The following is a 19,287-nucleotide window of genomic DNA, read 5'->3' as shown; positions in this document are numbered from 1 at the left end:
TTCTTTTAGAGAACCTGGCCTCGAAGACATTAGCACCTAGCAGAGGAGCAGGATCTCGCTTGTGCCATTCTGAGGCTGGGTCAGACAGTGCATTCTGACATGAACGCCCCAGCGCAACAGGACAAGCCTCTGGAACCTACAGTGGATCCACAGAGTCAGGGGCAGCCAAAGGACTCTGCTTTCAGGATGCTCTCCTGAGATCTCAGACAGGCTAGGAAACACATACAGTAAAAGAAGAAAAAAATATTTTTTCCCTAGCCTAATGAGAGGTTTTTTTCATTATTAGTGTCAATAAATAAATGTTATTACAGTGGGCGCTGTCAGTGGTGCAAGATGTTACCAATTCAAGGGAGTAATTCAGATCAGGCAGTGCTCTACAAGGAGATGTTCCAGCCCAGTGCAGCTCTTTCCCTTGGCAAGAAAGGGGTTAATACAGATTCCTTGGAGTAACGATTATTTAGGAAGCCACAGACGCACAGCCACATCATAAAGTGTAATTGCCAGAGCATGTAACGTGTTGCAATTTGAAGTGAATTTAAAAGTGCTCTTCCACAGACACTAGGAAGCTATTTCCAGCCATCTATTCTGTATTTCGCTATTCTCAGAGCAGAATTACTTATTTTATTACCATACTAAAATATGTGGATACCCTTTGTCTGACTATCAGCATTAGCAGTTAATCATATGTGTGTTAACACTAAACTACTTTTCTTAGATCAATAGACACTCTCACAGACAGTTTGGAACCCTAACCAGATCTTCCAATAACAGCAGCTAATGTACAAGTTAATCTCTAAATATTTCCTCTGCACATCACTGTTCATATTCATCTGAATTTCAGATGCTAAAGCACAAAATACTGTTAATATTGTGTCAGGCTCAAATATCTGTGTGCAAACAAGATTAACACTGTGCTCACTATGTCAATGGCACTTCCCAATGGTTGCATTTACAAGGAGGGCTCCAATGATAATGATTTAATTTAGAAGGAAAGCACACTGAAATAATAATTTGCTTATGATACGTCCATCCTACCTTGTGTTTGAGACACTGCATGACAGGATTTCAAAAGCTGTTTGTACAAAAATAAAAATGTCAAAATCGAGTAATACAACAAGAAGCAAATTAAATGAATGAAAACTGAAGTGAGACTGAAAAATTAATGCAAGGAAAACATACATAAAACAAAACAAATTTAAATTCATAACAGTTTGTACTGAAGGCTGTTTCCACACATAATTCTACTTTTCTCCATTGTATATTTGTAAGAAAATTTTCTTGCCTTGTTCAATCAGGAAAAAAAAGCTTTTTGAGATTCTCATCAAATACCACCTGGATCCAACTTTGATACATCAATGTATATACCAATGAAACGACAGCCAGCTGGGGGTTGCAATGGTGCACTTTTGGGGCTACAAGGAAATGGTCCAAACAGCACACATGCAAATACATGCTCTGATGGATCAAATTAGAGTGAGTTAAAAAGCTGTTAAGGACAACCCCTGTGGCGGAGGCCACCACATGCCCACACAGAAGTGATAACCAGCACATGGAGAAGCTTATTCCATTTAATATCTGATTATTTAAGCTGACTCAAATGGCAAATGAGCAAACTCACGTAGGCTGCCATCCCTCAGCTGCAGAGCTGTAAGCCCAAGTGAGGAAGCATCTAATTGCTCAAAGAGGTGACCCTTCAGTGACTCACACTTATCCTAGCTCCCTTATACAGAACGTGGTTATCACATTATGGTCAAAAGCACAACCAGAATCATTCTCTCCTCTCTGTATGTTTTTAAAAAATGGATCCAAAGCTCTCTGAAGCCAATGGAAAGAAAGAACTGATAACACCATAGCTCTAGATCAAGCCCATCATTTTTCTGTCAGCTATCACAGTGATGCTACATATCTGCCATAACCCAATTTCCTCCCCCAGGTCCTGCCTCCCCCAGATCCTGCCTCCCTGCCTTTAGATACTGCTCAGGAGCAGACTGACTGAGTGATTCATTCATGCTGGATGTTGGAGATGGCATCTACAGCAACCCTGTCAGGGATCAGAGTGGGACTTGTGGTTGTTGTCCAGGAGGAGCTGGAGTGATCAGCACAGCTGTGGTGGCTGAGGCTCGGTGATCTGAGATCTTACAGAGCTGTCATCCCCTGGGAGTTACCCAGGCTGCAGCTTTGGGCCTGTAGGACTCTCTTCTGACAGTGGAAATACTTGATTTGCCTGTACTCTTCCCTTCCCTACCTGTTACAGTGGGGATACTGCAACATGTGTATCAGACAACGAGTCCTGTGGAAAAGAAATCTATATGGACGGATTCTTGCTAGATGTTTCAGAGATGTTTGTTTCCCCAGCAGCATGGCCGGGGCTCTGCCGAGGAACTGCTCAATCAGGGGACCCGAGGGTCCTTCCCGCGCAGGGGAACACAAAACAACCAATGGGGAACGAGGCTGAGCAGGAGCTCCTACCCCTCTGCAAGATGGCTTTAATTTGTACTATGGTGTCTTCCAGAGAGTTCAAGTTGAGAACATTTAACAAACACAGAAGTGAGTACGTAACCTGTGATAGTAATGGGTATTAAACAGAAAGTAGTGGGTATTAAATGCTCCCCTTCTCTCTCACCTCACTGAACTGCTGGGTATATTATATTCCCTTGCAGTTTATATTTTTAAGTGCAGTACTGCAAGTCCATGCAATTATTCCAGCTCTTCTGGCTCAACCTTTCAGCAAGGGATCTGCTCAGAACAGTGTTGCTTCCACCAGAAATAAGATTATAATTTTCCTTTCCTTGCCAAGTAGTTTCTCAATTAAAAAAAAAAAAAAAGGCTTATAAACTAGCAGAAAATAGTAAGATATTTTAATTAGGAAAGGGTGCACTAGTACAGATAAAACTCCCCACACTACTGTACATCTCTAGAATTCAGTCCAAACTCAGTGTCTCTCAGAGTTCAGGGATGCTCTGGGCACACTTCACCTCTAATTTTTCAATCAGTACTAGACATGTAAGTTCCAAAACGAAGGAAACTGATTTGCTTGAGTAACTTTTGGGAAGTAAGTAAAATGGATATGCTGGGTCCTCAATGACTGTCATATCCGGCTAAGGAGTATCAGTGTGGCTAAACAGCTGAAAGGGCACTCTGGCTGAGCAGTTCAGCTCCCACAGGCTCAGCTGAAACAAATCTGGTGCTGTATCATCATTTAAGCCACCTCATCTCTTCATTTTGACTACCAAAGTAGGTAGTGATCATGAAAAGTCCCCATTTTGGTACAGACTTACATTCAGAAGGATTCTATTCAGTCTGACTCTGGTTACTGTATTCTCTAGCTTGCTTTTCTCCTAAGCCTTTAAAACAAGATACCTGCTCATTCTGCTTCTCCAAGACTTCTAAGTGCTCAAGTTGAACTTTTTTCAACTGATCCATTTCCTTTGACTGCTTCATTGCCAGCTGTAATTGAGAGAAAATAATGGGGGGAGGGGGGGAAGAATATAACACATTATTAACAAATAAAATAAAAACCTGCTTGGAAGATATACACATATATGGTGTCTTGCCCCATTTAGATGGCATGAAACATCAGAGGACACCTAGTATACCACCCAATCTTAAGAAAAGCTTAATATTAATTCTTTATTAATTGATATATATTATACATATTGCACATAACACATAGACTTGGCAAACACACAGGAATGAACAGTAATTCTGTTAATTCAAAATAGCTTCATCTTGTACAGATGTCACATCTTTTATGCTACAAGTATGTAGAACAAAGCAAAGACAAAAATCTACTAGAGCTGGATTCTCACCACAGAGGAATGAAAAAGATTATGCAGAAACAGTGCTCAGTGACTTGTCAAAGTTATAGTTACCCTTTTTCTCTCTTCCAGGAACTTTTTTGTGTTGCTGCTGTTCAGTTCTCTGACTCGCCTGAAAAAATGCAAATGTTCTCCGTGAAGACTCATTGGAAAAAAAGAAACCCAAAAGCTACAATAGAGAGAATCACAAACTCTTAAGGTCTCTTTTGTCTTCTGATTATCTGTACCAGGTGGGACTAATGGCAAATTGTACATTCCCCTGGCTACACAACTTCCCACTTAGAGATTTCCAAGTAAATTGGCAGTATGATTGAAGACATGACTGTTGTGAATGAAGTTTGCTTTTTCCTTACTCAAGAGTGGTGGTCAAAACGTCAAAAAATTTTGTTTCATTTATTTGTGCATCCCTTGCTGCACTCTGCTATCAGTTTTGGAATATAAAAAGTGCTGTGTGTCTTAGGAGTGGTAATGGAAAAAAATAATCTGATGATCATAAGCAAGGTTACACATATCAATACTGCAAGCTTCTTAAAGCTGTTATTTAAGCAAAAATATAAATATACAATTAATAGTTACATAAAATAACTGAAGTGTCTCTTCCTAAGATTTCTGCCATGAAAGAGAACAAAAATAGTTCAAAAAGTTGAATCAGCCTGCAAACCAGAACTGCTTTCGGATCTGGGAACAGATTTATCTTGGAGTCATTAGTCAGGTCTGACACAACAAAGCAAACAGTTACCAAGGGCTCTGACAACTCATCCTCCTGATGAGCTGGGAGTGTGCAGCACTCAAGGGACTTGGTTCAGCAGGAACAGGCTCAGGCTCTGGGATCAAAATAGCCCAGTGCCAAGGAAGGGATGTAAAAAGGGAAAGAATGAGCCAGATGGCAAGGCCAAAGTGAAGGGGAAACCCCAAAGGCTTATGAGACATCATGTAGATTCTGCTTTTACTCCCTTCTCAGTCAGGCCCTCATTTCACTGAAAAAGCAGGAAAGTATAAGGCTCTTGAAGTACAATAATTTAAATGTAATAGTGTGATTAGACCTACTCTAGTTAGTCAAAGATGTTCTGGGCCTCAGAGTTATTAAAAGGATAAATATGAGAAAATCACCATTTTTTCCTAAAATTGTCATCTAAAAATATATCCAGCACAGTCATTAGACCTTGTTTCCATACATAAAAGCATGGTTTTAATAGAATTAACCCATTACTTCCCCGGTCAGGAAGTGATACTCACCTCTCTCTTTCAGCTTTGTTTTTGATAGATTTGTCCTGGCTTATGGCTTTGCTGTTCTCCATCGATATTTTAGCCTGGTTGGCACGCATCTCCTTGCTTTCCCTGGGCAAAACCAAACAAAGTCATTAATGCTTAAGATACAACTGTTGTGGAGGTTGGGTTCCTCTACACTGTGGTTACTTTTTCCTTGAAGAGTTAAGGAAGAGGAAAAAGCAAACAACATGAAAATTCCCTTCCTTTGGGGGGAATTTACACAGCTTGAGCAGGCATCCAGAAATCTCCATTTATTCCAGGGAATATAATCTGAAAGACCCATTTAAAGCATTTTTACACTTTGAATATAGTAAAAGGGTATAAAACACTCTCTTTTCTCCCTATTAACGTGTTGTCCTAATATGAGCTACTGTCAGATACTGAGAAAATGCAATTTATCTTTTAGAACTGACTAAAAAATTTACAAATCCTGCACTCAGAAGGTATCAGCAATATCAACAGTAATAATATTTGCTCGTTGTGCTATGAGCTGACAGACTTCCTTTTAAAACTTCTACTTTGGGCCTGAGGAGAGCCCTTTGGGCCTGAAAAGAGTGATTTAGGCCATGGTCAGGCTGGTGTTTCATTTCTCCTTCTGGCTCAGTGAACCTTTTAGCCTTTTCTGTGAAACAAGAGAGCTTTTTAAATTTTTTTATTAAAGAAGTGTGATGCCTTTTTTGTTTTTTGCCTCCAAGAGTTCATAAGGCGAAGCATTTCCTGAACACAGAGTTAAAAGCAGTGGTATCACAGCAAAAATTAGTCTGGGTTCTAAAAAAATGATGTGTTGAGAGCACATTTCATTCCAACAGTTCTTTCTCCAAATAAAAGCTTTTATTTTCTATACTGAAATTGAAGTGATTTTCAAGCACACTGTCTTAAGAGGAGTGCTGAAATAATTTATTTTGATTACTGTGCTGAAGGATATGAAAAAAGTTGGTGTAGGTGTTCAAACTGACTTAGCCTGTTTGCATCAGATACAATTTTAGAGTGAAAGAAGTAAAGAGGATTAGAGAACTACTGTGCATCACTGATGATTTAGAAATGAGGCACTGGCCATGGAGGTGGCTGAAAAGGCCAACAAATCACGTTGTCTCCAGGAAAAACACTCTCCCTCCCACAGGCAGTGGTGATTCCTGGAGCCATAGGTAACTGGAAGAAGTGGATAAGCCAGGATGGTAAAGAAAATAAGAAAAAAAGGATTCTGAAAAATGTGGCACTGCAAGATTTAGCTGCTGATTCCCTACTGGGTCATAGTGACTGCACCTCTGAAATTTATACAAACATGTATTTTGAAGGGATACTTAACTTTAAGCATGTAAGTCTATCCTTGGAATTTATATATACATATTTAGATGACATCAAAGTGCATTAACATGTTATTTTCTGGCACCAGTATTGTTTGAATAAATAGAAATCTCTTTTTCTGTTAAAAAAACCCACTACACAAATTTTCTCTCTCTCAGGTTATTTTATCTGGAGTACATAATGCTTGTGAACAACAGCCTCATGTCCCCAATTTCTGAACTGCTGCAGGATCACCACATCCAGATCAGTCAAGGTAACTCAGGCTGGGGAGGCAGGGGGCTCAGCACCCCTGGAGCTCAATAAGCTTCAGGTTTTTAGCAGTATCTGCTGCCTTCTGCTTTGTTTTTAAATGAGCTCAAAGCACAGACAGTAATTGCTTTTTGTGCTGCACATGGAGGGAAAGCACCTTCCCTACAGCAGGCAACTGCATCATTTTAGATTATTGATCTCTGCTACCAGCCCTGTGCCCTCCGTTGTGATATCCAACTCATTACCCAGCTCAGAGAGAGGGAAGTGGTAAGAACAGCCTGCTGAGAGCCTGCTCCACCCCCCACGCTGCCCTCACACAGATCTCTTTTTTCCTATGGATATACCTGAATTGTCTCCTGGCCTCTACAGATAAATGCATTTATGTTTTCCTACACACAACGTATTACATTAAAAAGTTTGCAAATTATGAAGTGTGAAGTCTCTTTGGGGCATTATTACTCACATGTCAATATTTCACAGTCCAAATGCTCCTAAAATATTCATAGATTCAGACACAGTCTTAAATTAGTTTTAAACAGGAAAATCCCCTGTCTGCACATTTAGGACTGCCACACAAATTCCCAAATAAGCAGGAACACACTAAATTGCAATGAATAAAGCAGAAAGAATATTGAAGGTTGTTGCTCCTGGGACAGCTGAGCAAAAGAAGTTCTCAGGATTTATCAGGGTGCAAATTTTCAGATCTGGTTCTTAGTAGCTTTAAACACAGAGCAATATATGGACTGAACACAGATGATTTGTAATATGAAAGCAAAATCCATTGCTAATATAAGAATCATAGACAAGAAATGATAGAGGGCTTTTTAAACAACATACAGATACAGAAATTCTACACCCAAATACTAAAACTATGAGGAAAAAAAACTTATAAAAAAATATAAGTTTTGCCTTAGTGTATATCTAATAGCGGCCTGTAATGACAGCTTCTAGCACAGTTAAGAGAACATGGAAATACATATGGAAAAGAAAACAAAAAATTTACTTTCCCAGGCCATATATTAGTAAAATATCTTCCAAGCATTCTGATGAATTTCCAGTAGGATAGAAAAAAAGACTCCAAAAAGAAAGTGATGTGATTTCCTGGGCTGATGCAGCCAAGGATGATTTAGAGGTACAGCACCAAGGACTGCACCTTCCTCTGGCTAATAACTTTTGAATGATGAATTTTTATAATAATTAATAATAATTAATATTACATTTTTACAATAATTTAATAATTAAAATTTAATTTCTGGACTTCATATTTGACTGGATGTGTTTTGCAGGACAGCTTGAATAGATGGGTTAACACAGAGATTAACATAAAGATGAACTCAGTACAAGCCTTTTGCTGGGACAATTCTCTGTTCGATGGAAAGCTTGCAGGTCCCAGCATGTGTTCTCTCTGATGCAAACATAAGCTGTTTTTTCACTCAGGAATTAAAAAAAATAATTTCAATTCCTTCTTCAAATGTGATTTATTTATTTCTTTCCCCCCCCCCCTTTTTATGTGAAAGGTGCTGAAGACAATTACCTATGAATCTACATGTGTGTGAATATATATGTGTATGTGTATGCACATATTTTATGTTCGTATGCTATTAGGCTGCTCTGAATAACAGAACATAGGATAAAAAAATGATTCCTCTACTTACCACCATTTTTAGCACTGTGACTATGATGTGTATTTAATTTTATTTGATTTCAAATAGGCAGGATGGTTAATTACAAAAGCAGTAGTGTCATGTAGCATCTTCTGGGTAATTATAGCAGGATATTATAGATAACACATCAGTCTAATGTAGTTTATCCTGCAAACCCTTTAGACCTCACTTTTCATGGATCTTTCTTACAAGCCACCAGTGTTATAAACATGAGTCCACAGCTGACAGCAACTCCAAAGGATATTTCCGTATTTGATACTTCTCAGTTTCCAGCCTCCCAGTTGAAGTTCCTGGGTAAAGCCAGTGCAAACTACCAATGCTTCATCACCCCTCCTCCCTTTAATGAGGTTCAGATGATCTAAACCAGCTAAGAAGCCCACTCCTACATCTACCTGTTGGAGCTTAGGATTTTTCCCTTTTTTTTTCTTTCTCTCAGGGAATTTTGTCCCATTTGTTGCTACGAGACGATAACGACCCGCACTTATTAGAGATAAAAGAAGCGGCCAAGGTGGGGGGAAGGGTGCAGCTGCACTCTCGCAGTTATGGGGCTTTTCTCTTGGGAAGGGCAGAGATACCTCGAGATTTCGGCTGGAGGGTGAGGGGCTGGGCTTGGCTCCTATCGCTCTTGGGATCAAAGGGGAGACAGGCTGTGGTTGCTGTGGGGAGAATGTGCCACCACTGCGGGCTTCGTCTCCTACTGTCTTCTCCTACCACGAGTGAAGCTCTGCTCGTAAGAGAGGCCATTGCACTGGGACCTTACGAACACCCGATCTCACTAGAAAGGATCCTCACCACCTCCTGCGGGGCCTCAGGGGAAAACCCGGGACCCTGAGCCCCTCCCGCTCCGAGGGAGCCTCTCTCGGCTGCGGCTGCGTTCGGGAGCCGGGCTGCCACTGCCCAGCCCCGCTGCTTCTCTGCCGCTGCTCGGGGTTTTTGGCTACACTGTAACACCGCACCCCCTGCCTGCCGGGACACCCCCACGGCTCCTGCTACAGCTGTGGAGTTTCTGATACATCTCCTTTAATACCCCGGGTGTGCCCGCCTCTGCCATTCCAGCCGCTGCTCCAAGGTTCCTGCTACAGCTCATTTTCGCCATGCGGAGGGGCATCGGGACCAGCTACCCACCATGAGTTTATAAAGGAAGCCCCTTTTCTATCTCTCCCACCGCCGTGCCCGCCATTACCCCGTGAGGGAGATGCGGCCGAGCTCGCGCCACAGCGCCCCCTGCAGGCGCGGGGAACCATCGCAGCCGCCCTGCCCGGCCGGGAGCCCCCGGCGCCCCTGCCGGCTGTGAGCGGAACTGCACCCGAGGGGAAACCGCCTGCGGCCCAGAGAGGCTGGGGCTGGGCTTCTGCTCTGTTTGCTGCTGCTGCTGCCACAGCTGGGGGTGTTTGTTTGCCTTGTTTTATATATATATATATATATATATATTAGTAAAGAACTGCCATTCCTTTTCCCATATCTTTGCCTGAAAGCCCTGTAATTTCAGAGTTATAATATATTGGAGGGAAAGGGATCACATTTTCTGTTCTAAGAGAGGTTCTCACCTTCCTTAGCAGACACCTGTCTTTCAAACCAGGACACTACCTAAACCTTCTATGGTCACTTCTTTTACTTCTATCGTGCATACAGCCCAGTGCCTTTGGCAGCAGTACAGGAGCTGTCAATGCAAAAAACTACAGCATTACACAGAGCAGACCTAAACCAAGCCCTCATTATTAGGCAGCACTGCCCTGCTCACCTGTCATGGGAAAATTTCAGCTGCTGGGTTTGTTGTTCGTGAGCATTAATGAGCAGTTTCTTCAGTAGTTCACACTGCTGGTTCAAGTGCAAGTCGCGGATTTCCTGCTCCTCGGCGCTGTGCGTGTTGATCATCTCGGACCACTCCTTGGTGTGCTGAGCCACGATCTCTTTGACCTGTGGGAAAGTAACACCAGCTTTGTTAGAAGCTCCCAGATGGAGCAGCTCTTCCTGCTGCTGAAGGTGATGTAAAGACAATCATAAAACAGGTTCTAAAGAACACAGCTAAATTATGAAAAATGAAGTTGCATAAATGAAGTTGCTTCACAGATAGCAAAGCCACTGAGGACACTGCTGGGTGGTATAAAAAACAGATGTAAACCAAACCCTACTATTAGGACACTATTATCTAAAGTGCCCTGAATAGACTGGCTTTTGTTGCCAAGAAAAATATATATATTAAAAGTACTGAACAATGGCAGAACCTAGTGAGCAGGATTTCTCTGAGGGCTTAAAGATAGACTTTGATTTTGTGAAGACAGTTTCACAAACACAGAGCGTTTCCAGAGAAATCCTGTATTTAGTACAACCTGACTCTGAAGATGGTCTACGTATCTTTGTTTTATATTCATTAAGTCAGCAGGGAATCTGACAAGTATTCTTCTCTTGCTTATCTCCCAAGACTCACACGAATAATGAGATTAAAGTTTTGGAATGTTCCCAAGAGACAGTATTAAGAAGTCTAAATCACCAGAGTGGTTATTATAATAATATATCACACTCATTGATTTTGAAAAGAAGCTAATAGAAAGATATGTTTTATTAACCTTTAATAATTATCTTTGGGTGTTTTGACATGCTATCCTACTTTTCCATAAATGGTATACAAAATGTGCCCACCAATAAATTCATTTTCAGGCACTCATTTCAACTGCAACCAATAACGTCTGGGTCGTCTTCTGCGAAAGCAAACTGGATCCTTTCTATCAAAAATTGCTATAATTTTGCTTAGAAAGTGAGAGAATGATGCCAGTATTTTAGCAGGGGTTTGCATAACGAGGAACAGATTGTCTTGCACACAGTGGTGAAGGTGAAAAAAGTGGAGATTTTATCAGCGCCAGTCTCCATTCTGCCCCAGAGAGGCTCCTCTGAAGGTGATGCCCGAGATGCCTCTTACCTAAAGCTCATGTTGCCTAATAAAGAGGGAATCTAATGAAATAAAGAAGTGAGTAATTCTGGAACAGGATGACTACCACTACTTGAAAGCCAGATTTGCACTTAACTATAGCTAAATAGTGGTCTCATATCAAAACAGGTACACGCAGCTGATAGAGAGCAACCTGGAGTTTTCTACAGAGAACAACAAAAGCCTTGTGAGGCAGAAGTTGGTATGACTAAGACAGGCCCAATTCCATCAGGGGGTTTAAGAGTCAGTGTGCCTCCAGCAAAATGAGCCATGCTTATTTTTGTGCATATGGGGAAGTATACTACTAAGCCCAGAGCCTGTCAACTATGAAATTATATGAAGGATGTGGTGCAGTTTGTGGGAGTATTATTTTTAGTAAGGTGTTTGTAAGTACTGCCTTCAGAGCCAGAAAAATATGAGGATTCAGTTTTAAAATGAGTGAAAATAAATGCTTGGATGTTGTGAAGGAAGAAAGACTAACTTTTCAGGTGGAGTTTTTGAGAGGCTCAGGGACAGACACTCCAGCTCACCCCTGGCACCACCTAGGGCACTTCAGTTTGGGCCAAGTTTAGCCCAAGCTCCTTGAACCACTGGTGTGAAAAGGTGAGCAATTCCAAAGCAGAATTTATCACTTAGATACTCTCAGCCTCCCTTATATCTGCAGGGCCTCAAGCACCAAGACACTTGAGTTAGGTTGCATGAATCTCCTCTCAACAGTGAGACCTCATTTGGCTTATCAACCCCCAGGGAGACCTAGGATGAACTTAGGAGAGCTAGAAGTCATGGCTGAAGGTTTTAGGAAAACACGTTCCTTATTTATATTCAATGCAGAGTTTCCAGATAGAGTCAGCTCTATCCACAATTTGAATAAAAAATGGTGCAGGTAGGTCAGTCCAAAATCCTGGGTGTAATTTGGAGCACAGCAGCAAAGGGACCATGCCTTCAGAAAACTCCCACAGTCACAGTGTTAGAAATTATTAATATTTCAAAAAGACAAGTGCTGTGACGTGGCCCAGGGAGCAACAGGTCAAGTGTTCACCACCACAGGCATTCCAGGAAACAAAGAGGAGTTAGCTTTTATTTAAAGCCTCCTTATGCTGTAGAGAAAATGCAAAATGAACTTTGCATGAAAGATGAAGCATGACAATAAAATAGTGAAATAAATACTGGAAGCCATGGTGAAATCAAGTATTTTGTGACTTTGTTGCAAAGAGTTTACAAAGCCCAAACAAACACAGAGGAACAAAGACTCAAGGGCTCATTGCAAATGAATAATGTGATAATTGTTTTTAAATGGTGAATGCTATAAACCACAGAGGAACTTGAAGGCAGGAATCCTGAATCTCAGGTACAGTGATACCAAAGAATCATAGAACATCTCATATTATTGAGTCCAACTCCCAAAGAGAAATCCTGCAAGGTGACAGTGTGGTAATACTTAGATAAAGTATTTAATCTAAGAAGGAAGTAATAATCAGAAAAACACCGCTGCCTGTGTTCAGGGACAGATGTGCTGTGATGTGCTGCTAATTCCAGAAGCAGCAGGCAGTCTAAGGAGCAGATACACCTCCTTGTAAAACGAGCTTTTCTCTAGGGATGTGAGAGACAGAGAAGCTTTCTTTTACTACATATCCACCAAGGCAGAAGTCTCATTTCAGGTACAGCAGGATATAACCTGATGAGAAGGATGTAAGGGATGTGCCAAACACCAGTTACAGACTTTAAATACCCAATTTGACTCAGATTCCGAACAACTTAGAATGGCCATTAAATCATCTGAAATCCAATTTTGCTGCAGATCTGTGATACACTTCAAAGTTCAGCTGTAGTAAATTCAGAGAATATCCCTGCTTTTCTCCGATTTATTAGCAGCATAGTTGAAATGACTATTTAATTTTCACTGGGCTGTGCTCTTGTCCTACTTTCTCCTATTAAGGCAGTGTTGCTTGTCCTAAAGGATAGGAAAAATAACCATCAGCTAACTTCTCTCTTTCCTGTTCTGCAGACTGTCTTTGCAAGCCTGTCCTTTCATCTGTTCCTACACTGGGCCTAAGAGACTAATTAAAATCCTGATAAGGAACCTTCTTTTGCACAGCATATATGCAAGAAATTTGTTTAGCAACTAAGTTCAAGCAGGAATGATCTTTGAAGTAATCTTTCCTTTTTTTTCTTTTCATCCTCTGCCCTCTTGATATTGGGACCTACTTTCCTAATGCAGGGAAGTAATTTGCATTTGCTAGGTTAATTGTGTGTGAAGTACACGTTGGGACATTCAGATTTAATTTCAATATTTTATGTCAAACTCAGGCTGGATGTTTCCTCATGACAGGAGTTTTGTAGATGAAAAGGTCTCTTTGGTGCCAAAGGTGTGTACGGGCACATTGTGGCACAGAGCTGTACTGGAGGACATGAGCTGTAATTAAAGATGAATTATGTTCCAATCTGATATCAAAATTAGTGGGCCAAATGCTGAGAAATGCTGAACAACTGTTAATTAATCAAACTCCCACTATATCAGTGTAATGCATTCAGCATCTCAGAATTTAATCTACTTTAATTGCACCTACCTTCATCTAAGATAAAAGCTAATTTCCCTATGGTCTTGAGCACTGTTTTCCAACCTGTTGCTTTCAAACCTTTGAATGATCTCCAGGAATAATTCAAGGGCCCACACACAGCAGATGAAACAAAAGAGGTTGGCAAATAATCTGGGCAATTTTGATGGAACCACAGTGAGCAAGACATTGAAAATCATTAGAGGAAGCTTCAGAGGGGGACAACTTGCAGAGGAGTTCTTTGGGAATTATCCAATAATCAGAAGCTTGGAATTTCAAGTCTTACACTGAAGTCTTACAATTCAAATCTTACCGTGAAGTCTCCTTTCAAGATGTCATCCTAGAACCTGACATGGGAGTGGACAAGAAAATCAATCTTTTTTTCCAGCTATGGATTAAATTGAAGGCAACCAGTTTGAAAGCAGGATTTTGAAAGGAACAGGGCTCAGAAACAGAATATATTTGTGGAAAGGGAGAACATGAGTCACATTTATTGGATTTGGAAGATTAATGAACATTGGGATGTTCCTTGTGTACAAATGACACTTAACTCCAGACTGTGAGTGACACAGGTGAGAGAGAGATCAGAGCGAAGAGATTTCTATGTAATGTTACTTCAAATGAGTTTTGGAGCTTATGTCTGGATGATTGGGAGCCAGTGCTCCTCAGAGAGTTTGTTTCACTGAGAGAGGAATAAATTTTTTATTTTTTAAGTTAACTTTTTTTTCAGGAAAGGGTTCTGGACTTTTCATAGGGGAAGAAGATAGGGAGATAAGACAGTACTTTAGGTTTTATTCCTGGGGGTGGGGTTGCTACATCTACAACTGAGAAGGCAGCAACAAGAAAGCAAATTTTGTTTAGAAAACCAAGATTTTCTCCACATGAAATAATAAAACCAAAGACTAAAGTTAAAAGAAGGCAAGATGAAAAATTATTCTAGCCTCAAAGATGGCTATGTTTGTGTGTATTTTCTATTCTTGTCTGATTCTTTTTACAGGTTATAGATTTCACTGGGGTCAGTCTCCAGTACTGCCCTCTCTCCAGATGATTTTGTACATGGATGAGCCTTCTGGTGTCCCTGCCACCCTCTAGTCTAGGTAGCTTTCAAAAACATGTCAAAAAGTCCTGGATAAGACTTCCAAAGGAAATAGGGAGTCAGTGAACACAGTAGTGGGATGGAAGTACAGAGGAAACAGCTCTGAGCAACTCCATGTGAGCCATGACCTTGAGACCAGCTTTTCCAAATTAGATGAGGTTGAGTCCCAGGACACTTTCATTCCCCAGGACCTTGTAGAAAACAAAGCAACGAAGCAATGGGGAAAAAAAGCCCCACTAGAAGTAAGAAGGCATTTGGCTCAAGAGCAACTTGGAGTCCTCATTCCCTAAGAAACAGATTACCAAGGCCACGGCGACAATGACGGAAAATGAAATAGAAACTTCTTTAATGTATGTATTTTGGGAATGTATTTAGCATCCAAATTTCATATAACACACATTCTCTTTGTTTAACTAGAGCTGACACAAATGACCAGTTTCACTTCACGAGGCACAAATATGGCTCTTTCTTCAAAAATTTCAAAACAGCAGGAAATTCGTGTTGCTTTAAAAAATTTTTTTAAGAAACACTTTTAGACACTCAATTACTCCCATTCTTTTCAACATGTTATTATTGCTGAAAATGATTCATATGCTTCCAAGGAAATTAACTACCACTTGGGTCTCAAATCTCTCTTTCAGAAGTTGCATGTGTTAAAATTGGCTGTTTGCTTACCTTAGATTTGTGATCTGATGTTAGTGTCTGAATTTTAATTTCCGTTTCTTTCTTCAATTCAACACAATTACTTCCTCTAAAACAAAAGGAAAATCGCAAATGTGTACCACAAATTAAACATCTCCCCATTCAGTCAGCTCTTACTAATTAAAATGTTAATCAAAGTTGAAGTGCTGCACAGTATTGGAATGAAATTATTTCTTCTGGCAATTCATTCACAACTTACAAAATATTGTTGGATTAATGATCATTCAATTCAAACACCACATGATTAATTCTAGATTGGCCCAGCAATTATTCTGTTGCTGAGGATGTGTCAGGCATCTCCATTTATGATACTTGGTTCCTTTTCCAGGCTTAAAATACCTTGCCAAGAGAAACCAGTTTCTGCCTGAAAACTTACAGGCCTATTCAGTGCCTTGCCATGATTTTAGACTCTGTTTGAAAAGTAATTTTGTTACTTATTTTTAGTTGGAGGTAGAGGAAACAAAGTCATTTGAATAATTACCTCCCAGGGTGATTTGGGTGTACTAAATTTGAACACCTATAGAAAGTGTAAGTGTCCCTCTGTGAGAATAGGTGAATGGGCTGCAAAGGAGGGGCCTGGAATAAAACAGAATCTTGAGACAAGTCTGTTTGGACACCACTGTAACATTTTTGTGTTGGATTATCCACTGATGTAAAGTGATGCAGCTCCACTGTCTGGACAGGGACACGTTCATTTATCAGCTGCAGCTGGCCCTAATAAGGATGGTCATTGCTTGACTGCAGGAACATTAATCCATGTTTGCTCCAGAAAAGGAGATTTATGAAACTCTTAACAAGTTTAAATCCTATTTTCATATCAAAGTACTGCTAAACTTACGGAAATTAGCAAAAAATTTTACCATCAAACAACACCAGGAAAGCCCTTACTGAAAATAGTGTGGTGTGTCTTGTTTTTCCAGCAGTCATTTATTTTCTAGCCAGAGCAAGGGAAATTGTGTAGATATTTCTAGCACTGATTTGACACTTTGGAAGCAATCTAAAGTCAGAGAGAGAGGTTCTGACTGCTGTCACCGCTGCCTGAAAAACCCAACAGCTAAAAGGGAAGTGTTCTTTGATCACACTGTGATCAGGGTGTGGCTGTAATGGAATATCTGATTTGTTGATCAGTGTGAAAGACACTGATTCTTTGGTGTGAATCAGACACACTTTATCCCAAAATAGCCTAATTAGTTCAATCATTGGACTTTTCAGAATACCAGACATCCAAACTGATCCCTTCTCTGGAAATGCAGCTTTCATCATATCCCAAGGCAACTTCCAGCGAGTTGGGACACTGGGCATAACGGGAATTGCCCCCAGCTGCAGTGGCAGAATCCATGGTTGAACCATGGAGTCACAGCTGGGAACAAATACCCAGGGACAGCCCAGCCCAGTGTCACCCATGCTCACACACACAGATACACTCGGATTTCTGAACAGTCCCAATAAATCAGAAGGATCTTTACGTGCCCTGACTTCAATTCAGAGTGGGAACACAACCATACCTATCCCCATATGCCTCTCTGAGATTTGCAAGCATCTGAAGTGTATGACAGAAATAGCACAGGGAGCAAAACCCTGTCCATCTGTCAGTGAATTAGCATGTGATTAAAAAATCCTACTTTGCTGAACAATATGCAGTTGGCATTTGTCACACCATGTGGCAGAAATGGACCACAAAAAAAACTGCACAACAAGATCAGAAGAGAAAGTTGTCTTTACACCTATCAAAGGCCTTTTTGTCAGGAAATAATCTGACAATTTCAATATGAATGCCTTGAAAACACGTTTTACAAATTCTCTTACAACTTTTATTGCTTGCAAATGCTCTGGAATGATAGCCAAGGAAGTGGAGCTTTTCCTGTACTCACTGAACCCAGGACTCTGGATTCATCAGAGCATTTAATAAGTTCAATAAAATTTGTAAGTGTCAACCAATGTGTTCACTTTTAAGCATGTCCTTTAATACACTGCACAGCTAGGGCAGGCATAAGTACCTTGCAGAGTGGGCTTTCAGGGCTCACCCCGAAGGAAGCCCTTTCAATATTTTGCTATGGCATTAAAAAGGGTTTTCACAGGAAGTCTGTGCTGATACTGATTTTGATTTGGCTGTTAATTAGATGCCAACAGGTAGTCCTGTAACACTGAAATAGCCATCAGGTCACTGAGAGCTCTGGAGTCCATGGAAACTATGGAACCATGGTAAGGAACGGTATTTGGCTTTGCATTGGAGCTGCTTCTGGAGTGGTCATTTCCAATTTTAACTCATAACAGGAAACTATCATAAAGGCTTTGGTGTCCATGGAAGAAGCGTTATAAAATTAAGAAAAGATGCTGCAAGTAGCCAATGAAGTGACCTCAAACTGGGAATCAAATTATCAACTGCTTTGATACTTGTCCCATTTTGGGGTACTCTGGACAGCATTGTTATCCAGAGCTTCCCAATATTTATTGCACAGAGCCAGCCATTTCCACTTTTAACTTCCTGACACACCTTCCTTGGCTGTTTAGTCTGGACAGGCAGAGCCACTGGCTCCTTCTCAGGCCAACAGGAGCACTGAGATTCTTAAATACCAGAGCACAGGGAAACCTTTCTGCCCCCACAAGAATTATGGTGCAATGCCCAGAGTTCACTTCTCTGCCCCTGGAATAAATAACCTGACTGTAATTAAAAATCCAGCTATATCAGGAACGTTCTGCTGTGCTGTATTCTATGAGACTGAACCAAAGCCACATTAAATCTATCAGTCCTGCAGTAGTCCCCTCTCTGTTTGGAGTAGTAGTAATTTTCTGGAAGAAACTCCTTGGATTAGAAGTATTTGTGTGCTTACAGTTCTCCTGTCTTGGACAAAAAGAAGTACAGCATGAACTGTGAGCTTTCAATAATTTAGTGAGGAGAATTCTCCTTACCTTGTTTACTTCTGACAGTTCTGTTTCTGTTCCTTTGCCAGATTACAACATGCACACTCAAAAACCCACCACCGTTCCAGATAATTTATAGAAAAAGTAATCTTGGAAGATTCCAGTGCCAAACAGGCATCTATGTTCAGTATTCAATGAGTGAGTTGCTGCCAGCTGTTGTTTCCAGATGACAACAATATGAAATTAAGAGCAACTATTAGCATAGCTGGATATGGAACTAAAGTAATTCCTGCTGTCTCAATGAAATTCCAGTGACAGGGTGAAAGGTGGAGAGGAGAAACTGCTGCCAGATGAGCAGCAAGGCAACAGCAGGTCCTGCTACTTAATTCCAAATTAGAATTAGACCTTTTATTAAAGTCATCAGCATCTTCCAGGAACCTTTCTGGGACAAGCAGGAGATTCACACAGATAATATCCCAGCCCATCAGCTTGTGCACATCAAAACAACTCCACTCAAGTCAAAGGAGTAAGATTGATTTATCCCACCTGAGCATCTGTAGGTTTTTTGTCAAAAAGAAACTTCAACTCAACAGCACAGCAAAAGTCTATTATTTTCAAACATTCAGGATTTAAAAGCCAGCTTTTCCCCTAAAATCAAATCATTGCTACTTTCTGGTCATTAGGGCTGTTGAGGACCTTAGTCTGCTCTCATGGAACACGACAGTGACATTCCCTGGGGAGCGCAGTGAGACCAGACCAGACCAGACCACAGAAATAAAAATTTGAGACAACTCCTTCGCTTTTACTTTTAGAATTCTGATAGCAGAAGACTAGAGAAAGG

The 19,287-nt window shown here is 40.7% G+C and overlaps 1 protein-coding gene across 9 annotated transcripts in view; it reads right to left on the bottom strand.

Annotated features, from left to right (window-relative positions):
* The window catches only part of PLCB4 (phospholipase C beta 4), a 194,266-nt gene that overhangs the window by 3,555 nt on the left and 171,424 nt on the right, over positions 1 to 19,287 (bottom strand). For 7 of the 9 annotated variants that reach the window (XM_069008967.1, XM_069008962.1, XM_069008963.1 and 4 more), the window contains 6 exons: positions 15,558 to 15,633; positions 10,047 to 10,222; positions 5,055 to 5,156; positions 3,873 to 3,930; positions 3,361 to 3,447; positions 1,036 to 1,072 (listed from right to left, as the gene is read on the bottom strand). In XM_069008967.1, coding sequence (XP_068865068.1) covers positions 1,036 to 1,072; positions 3,361 to 3,447; positions 3,873 to 3,930; positions 5,055 to 5,156; positions 10,047 to 10,222; positions 15,558 to 15,633 — 536 coding nt within the window. The remainder of the gene's footprint in view (positions 1 to 1,035; positions 1,073 to 3,360; positions 3,448 to 3,872; positions 3,931 to 5,054; positions 5,157 to 10,046; positions 10,223 to 15,557; positions 15,634 to 19,287) is intronic. The other 2 variants (XM_069008964.1, XM_069008965.1) reach the window with 1 other exon arrangement.

This window comes from Aphelocoma coerulescens, chromosome 3, assembly GCF_041296385.1.
Source record: "Aphelocoma coerulescens isolate FSJ_1873_10779 chromosome 3, UR_Acoe_1.0, whole genome shotgun sequence".
Taxonomy (NCBI): Eukaryota; Metazoa; Chordata; class Aves; order Passeriformes; family Corvidae; genus Aphelocoma; species Aphelocoma coerulescens.
Note: the sequence above shows the minus strand (reverse complement) of the source record. Positions and strands in the feature narration are given on the sequence as shown.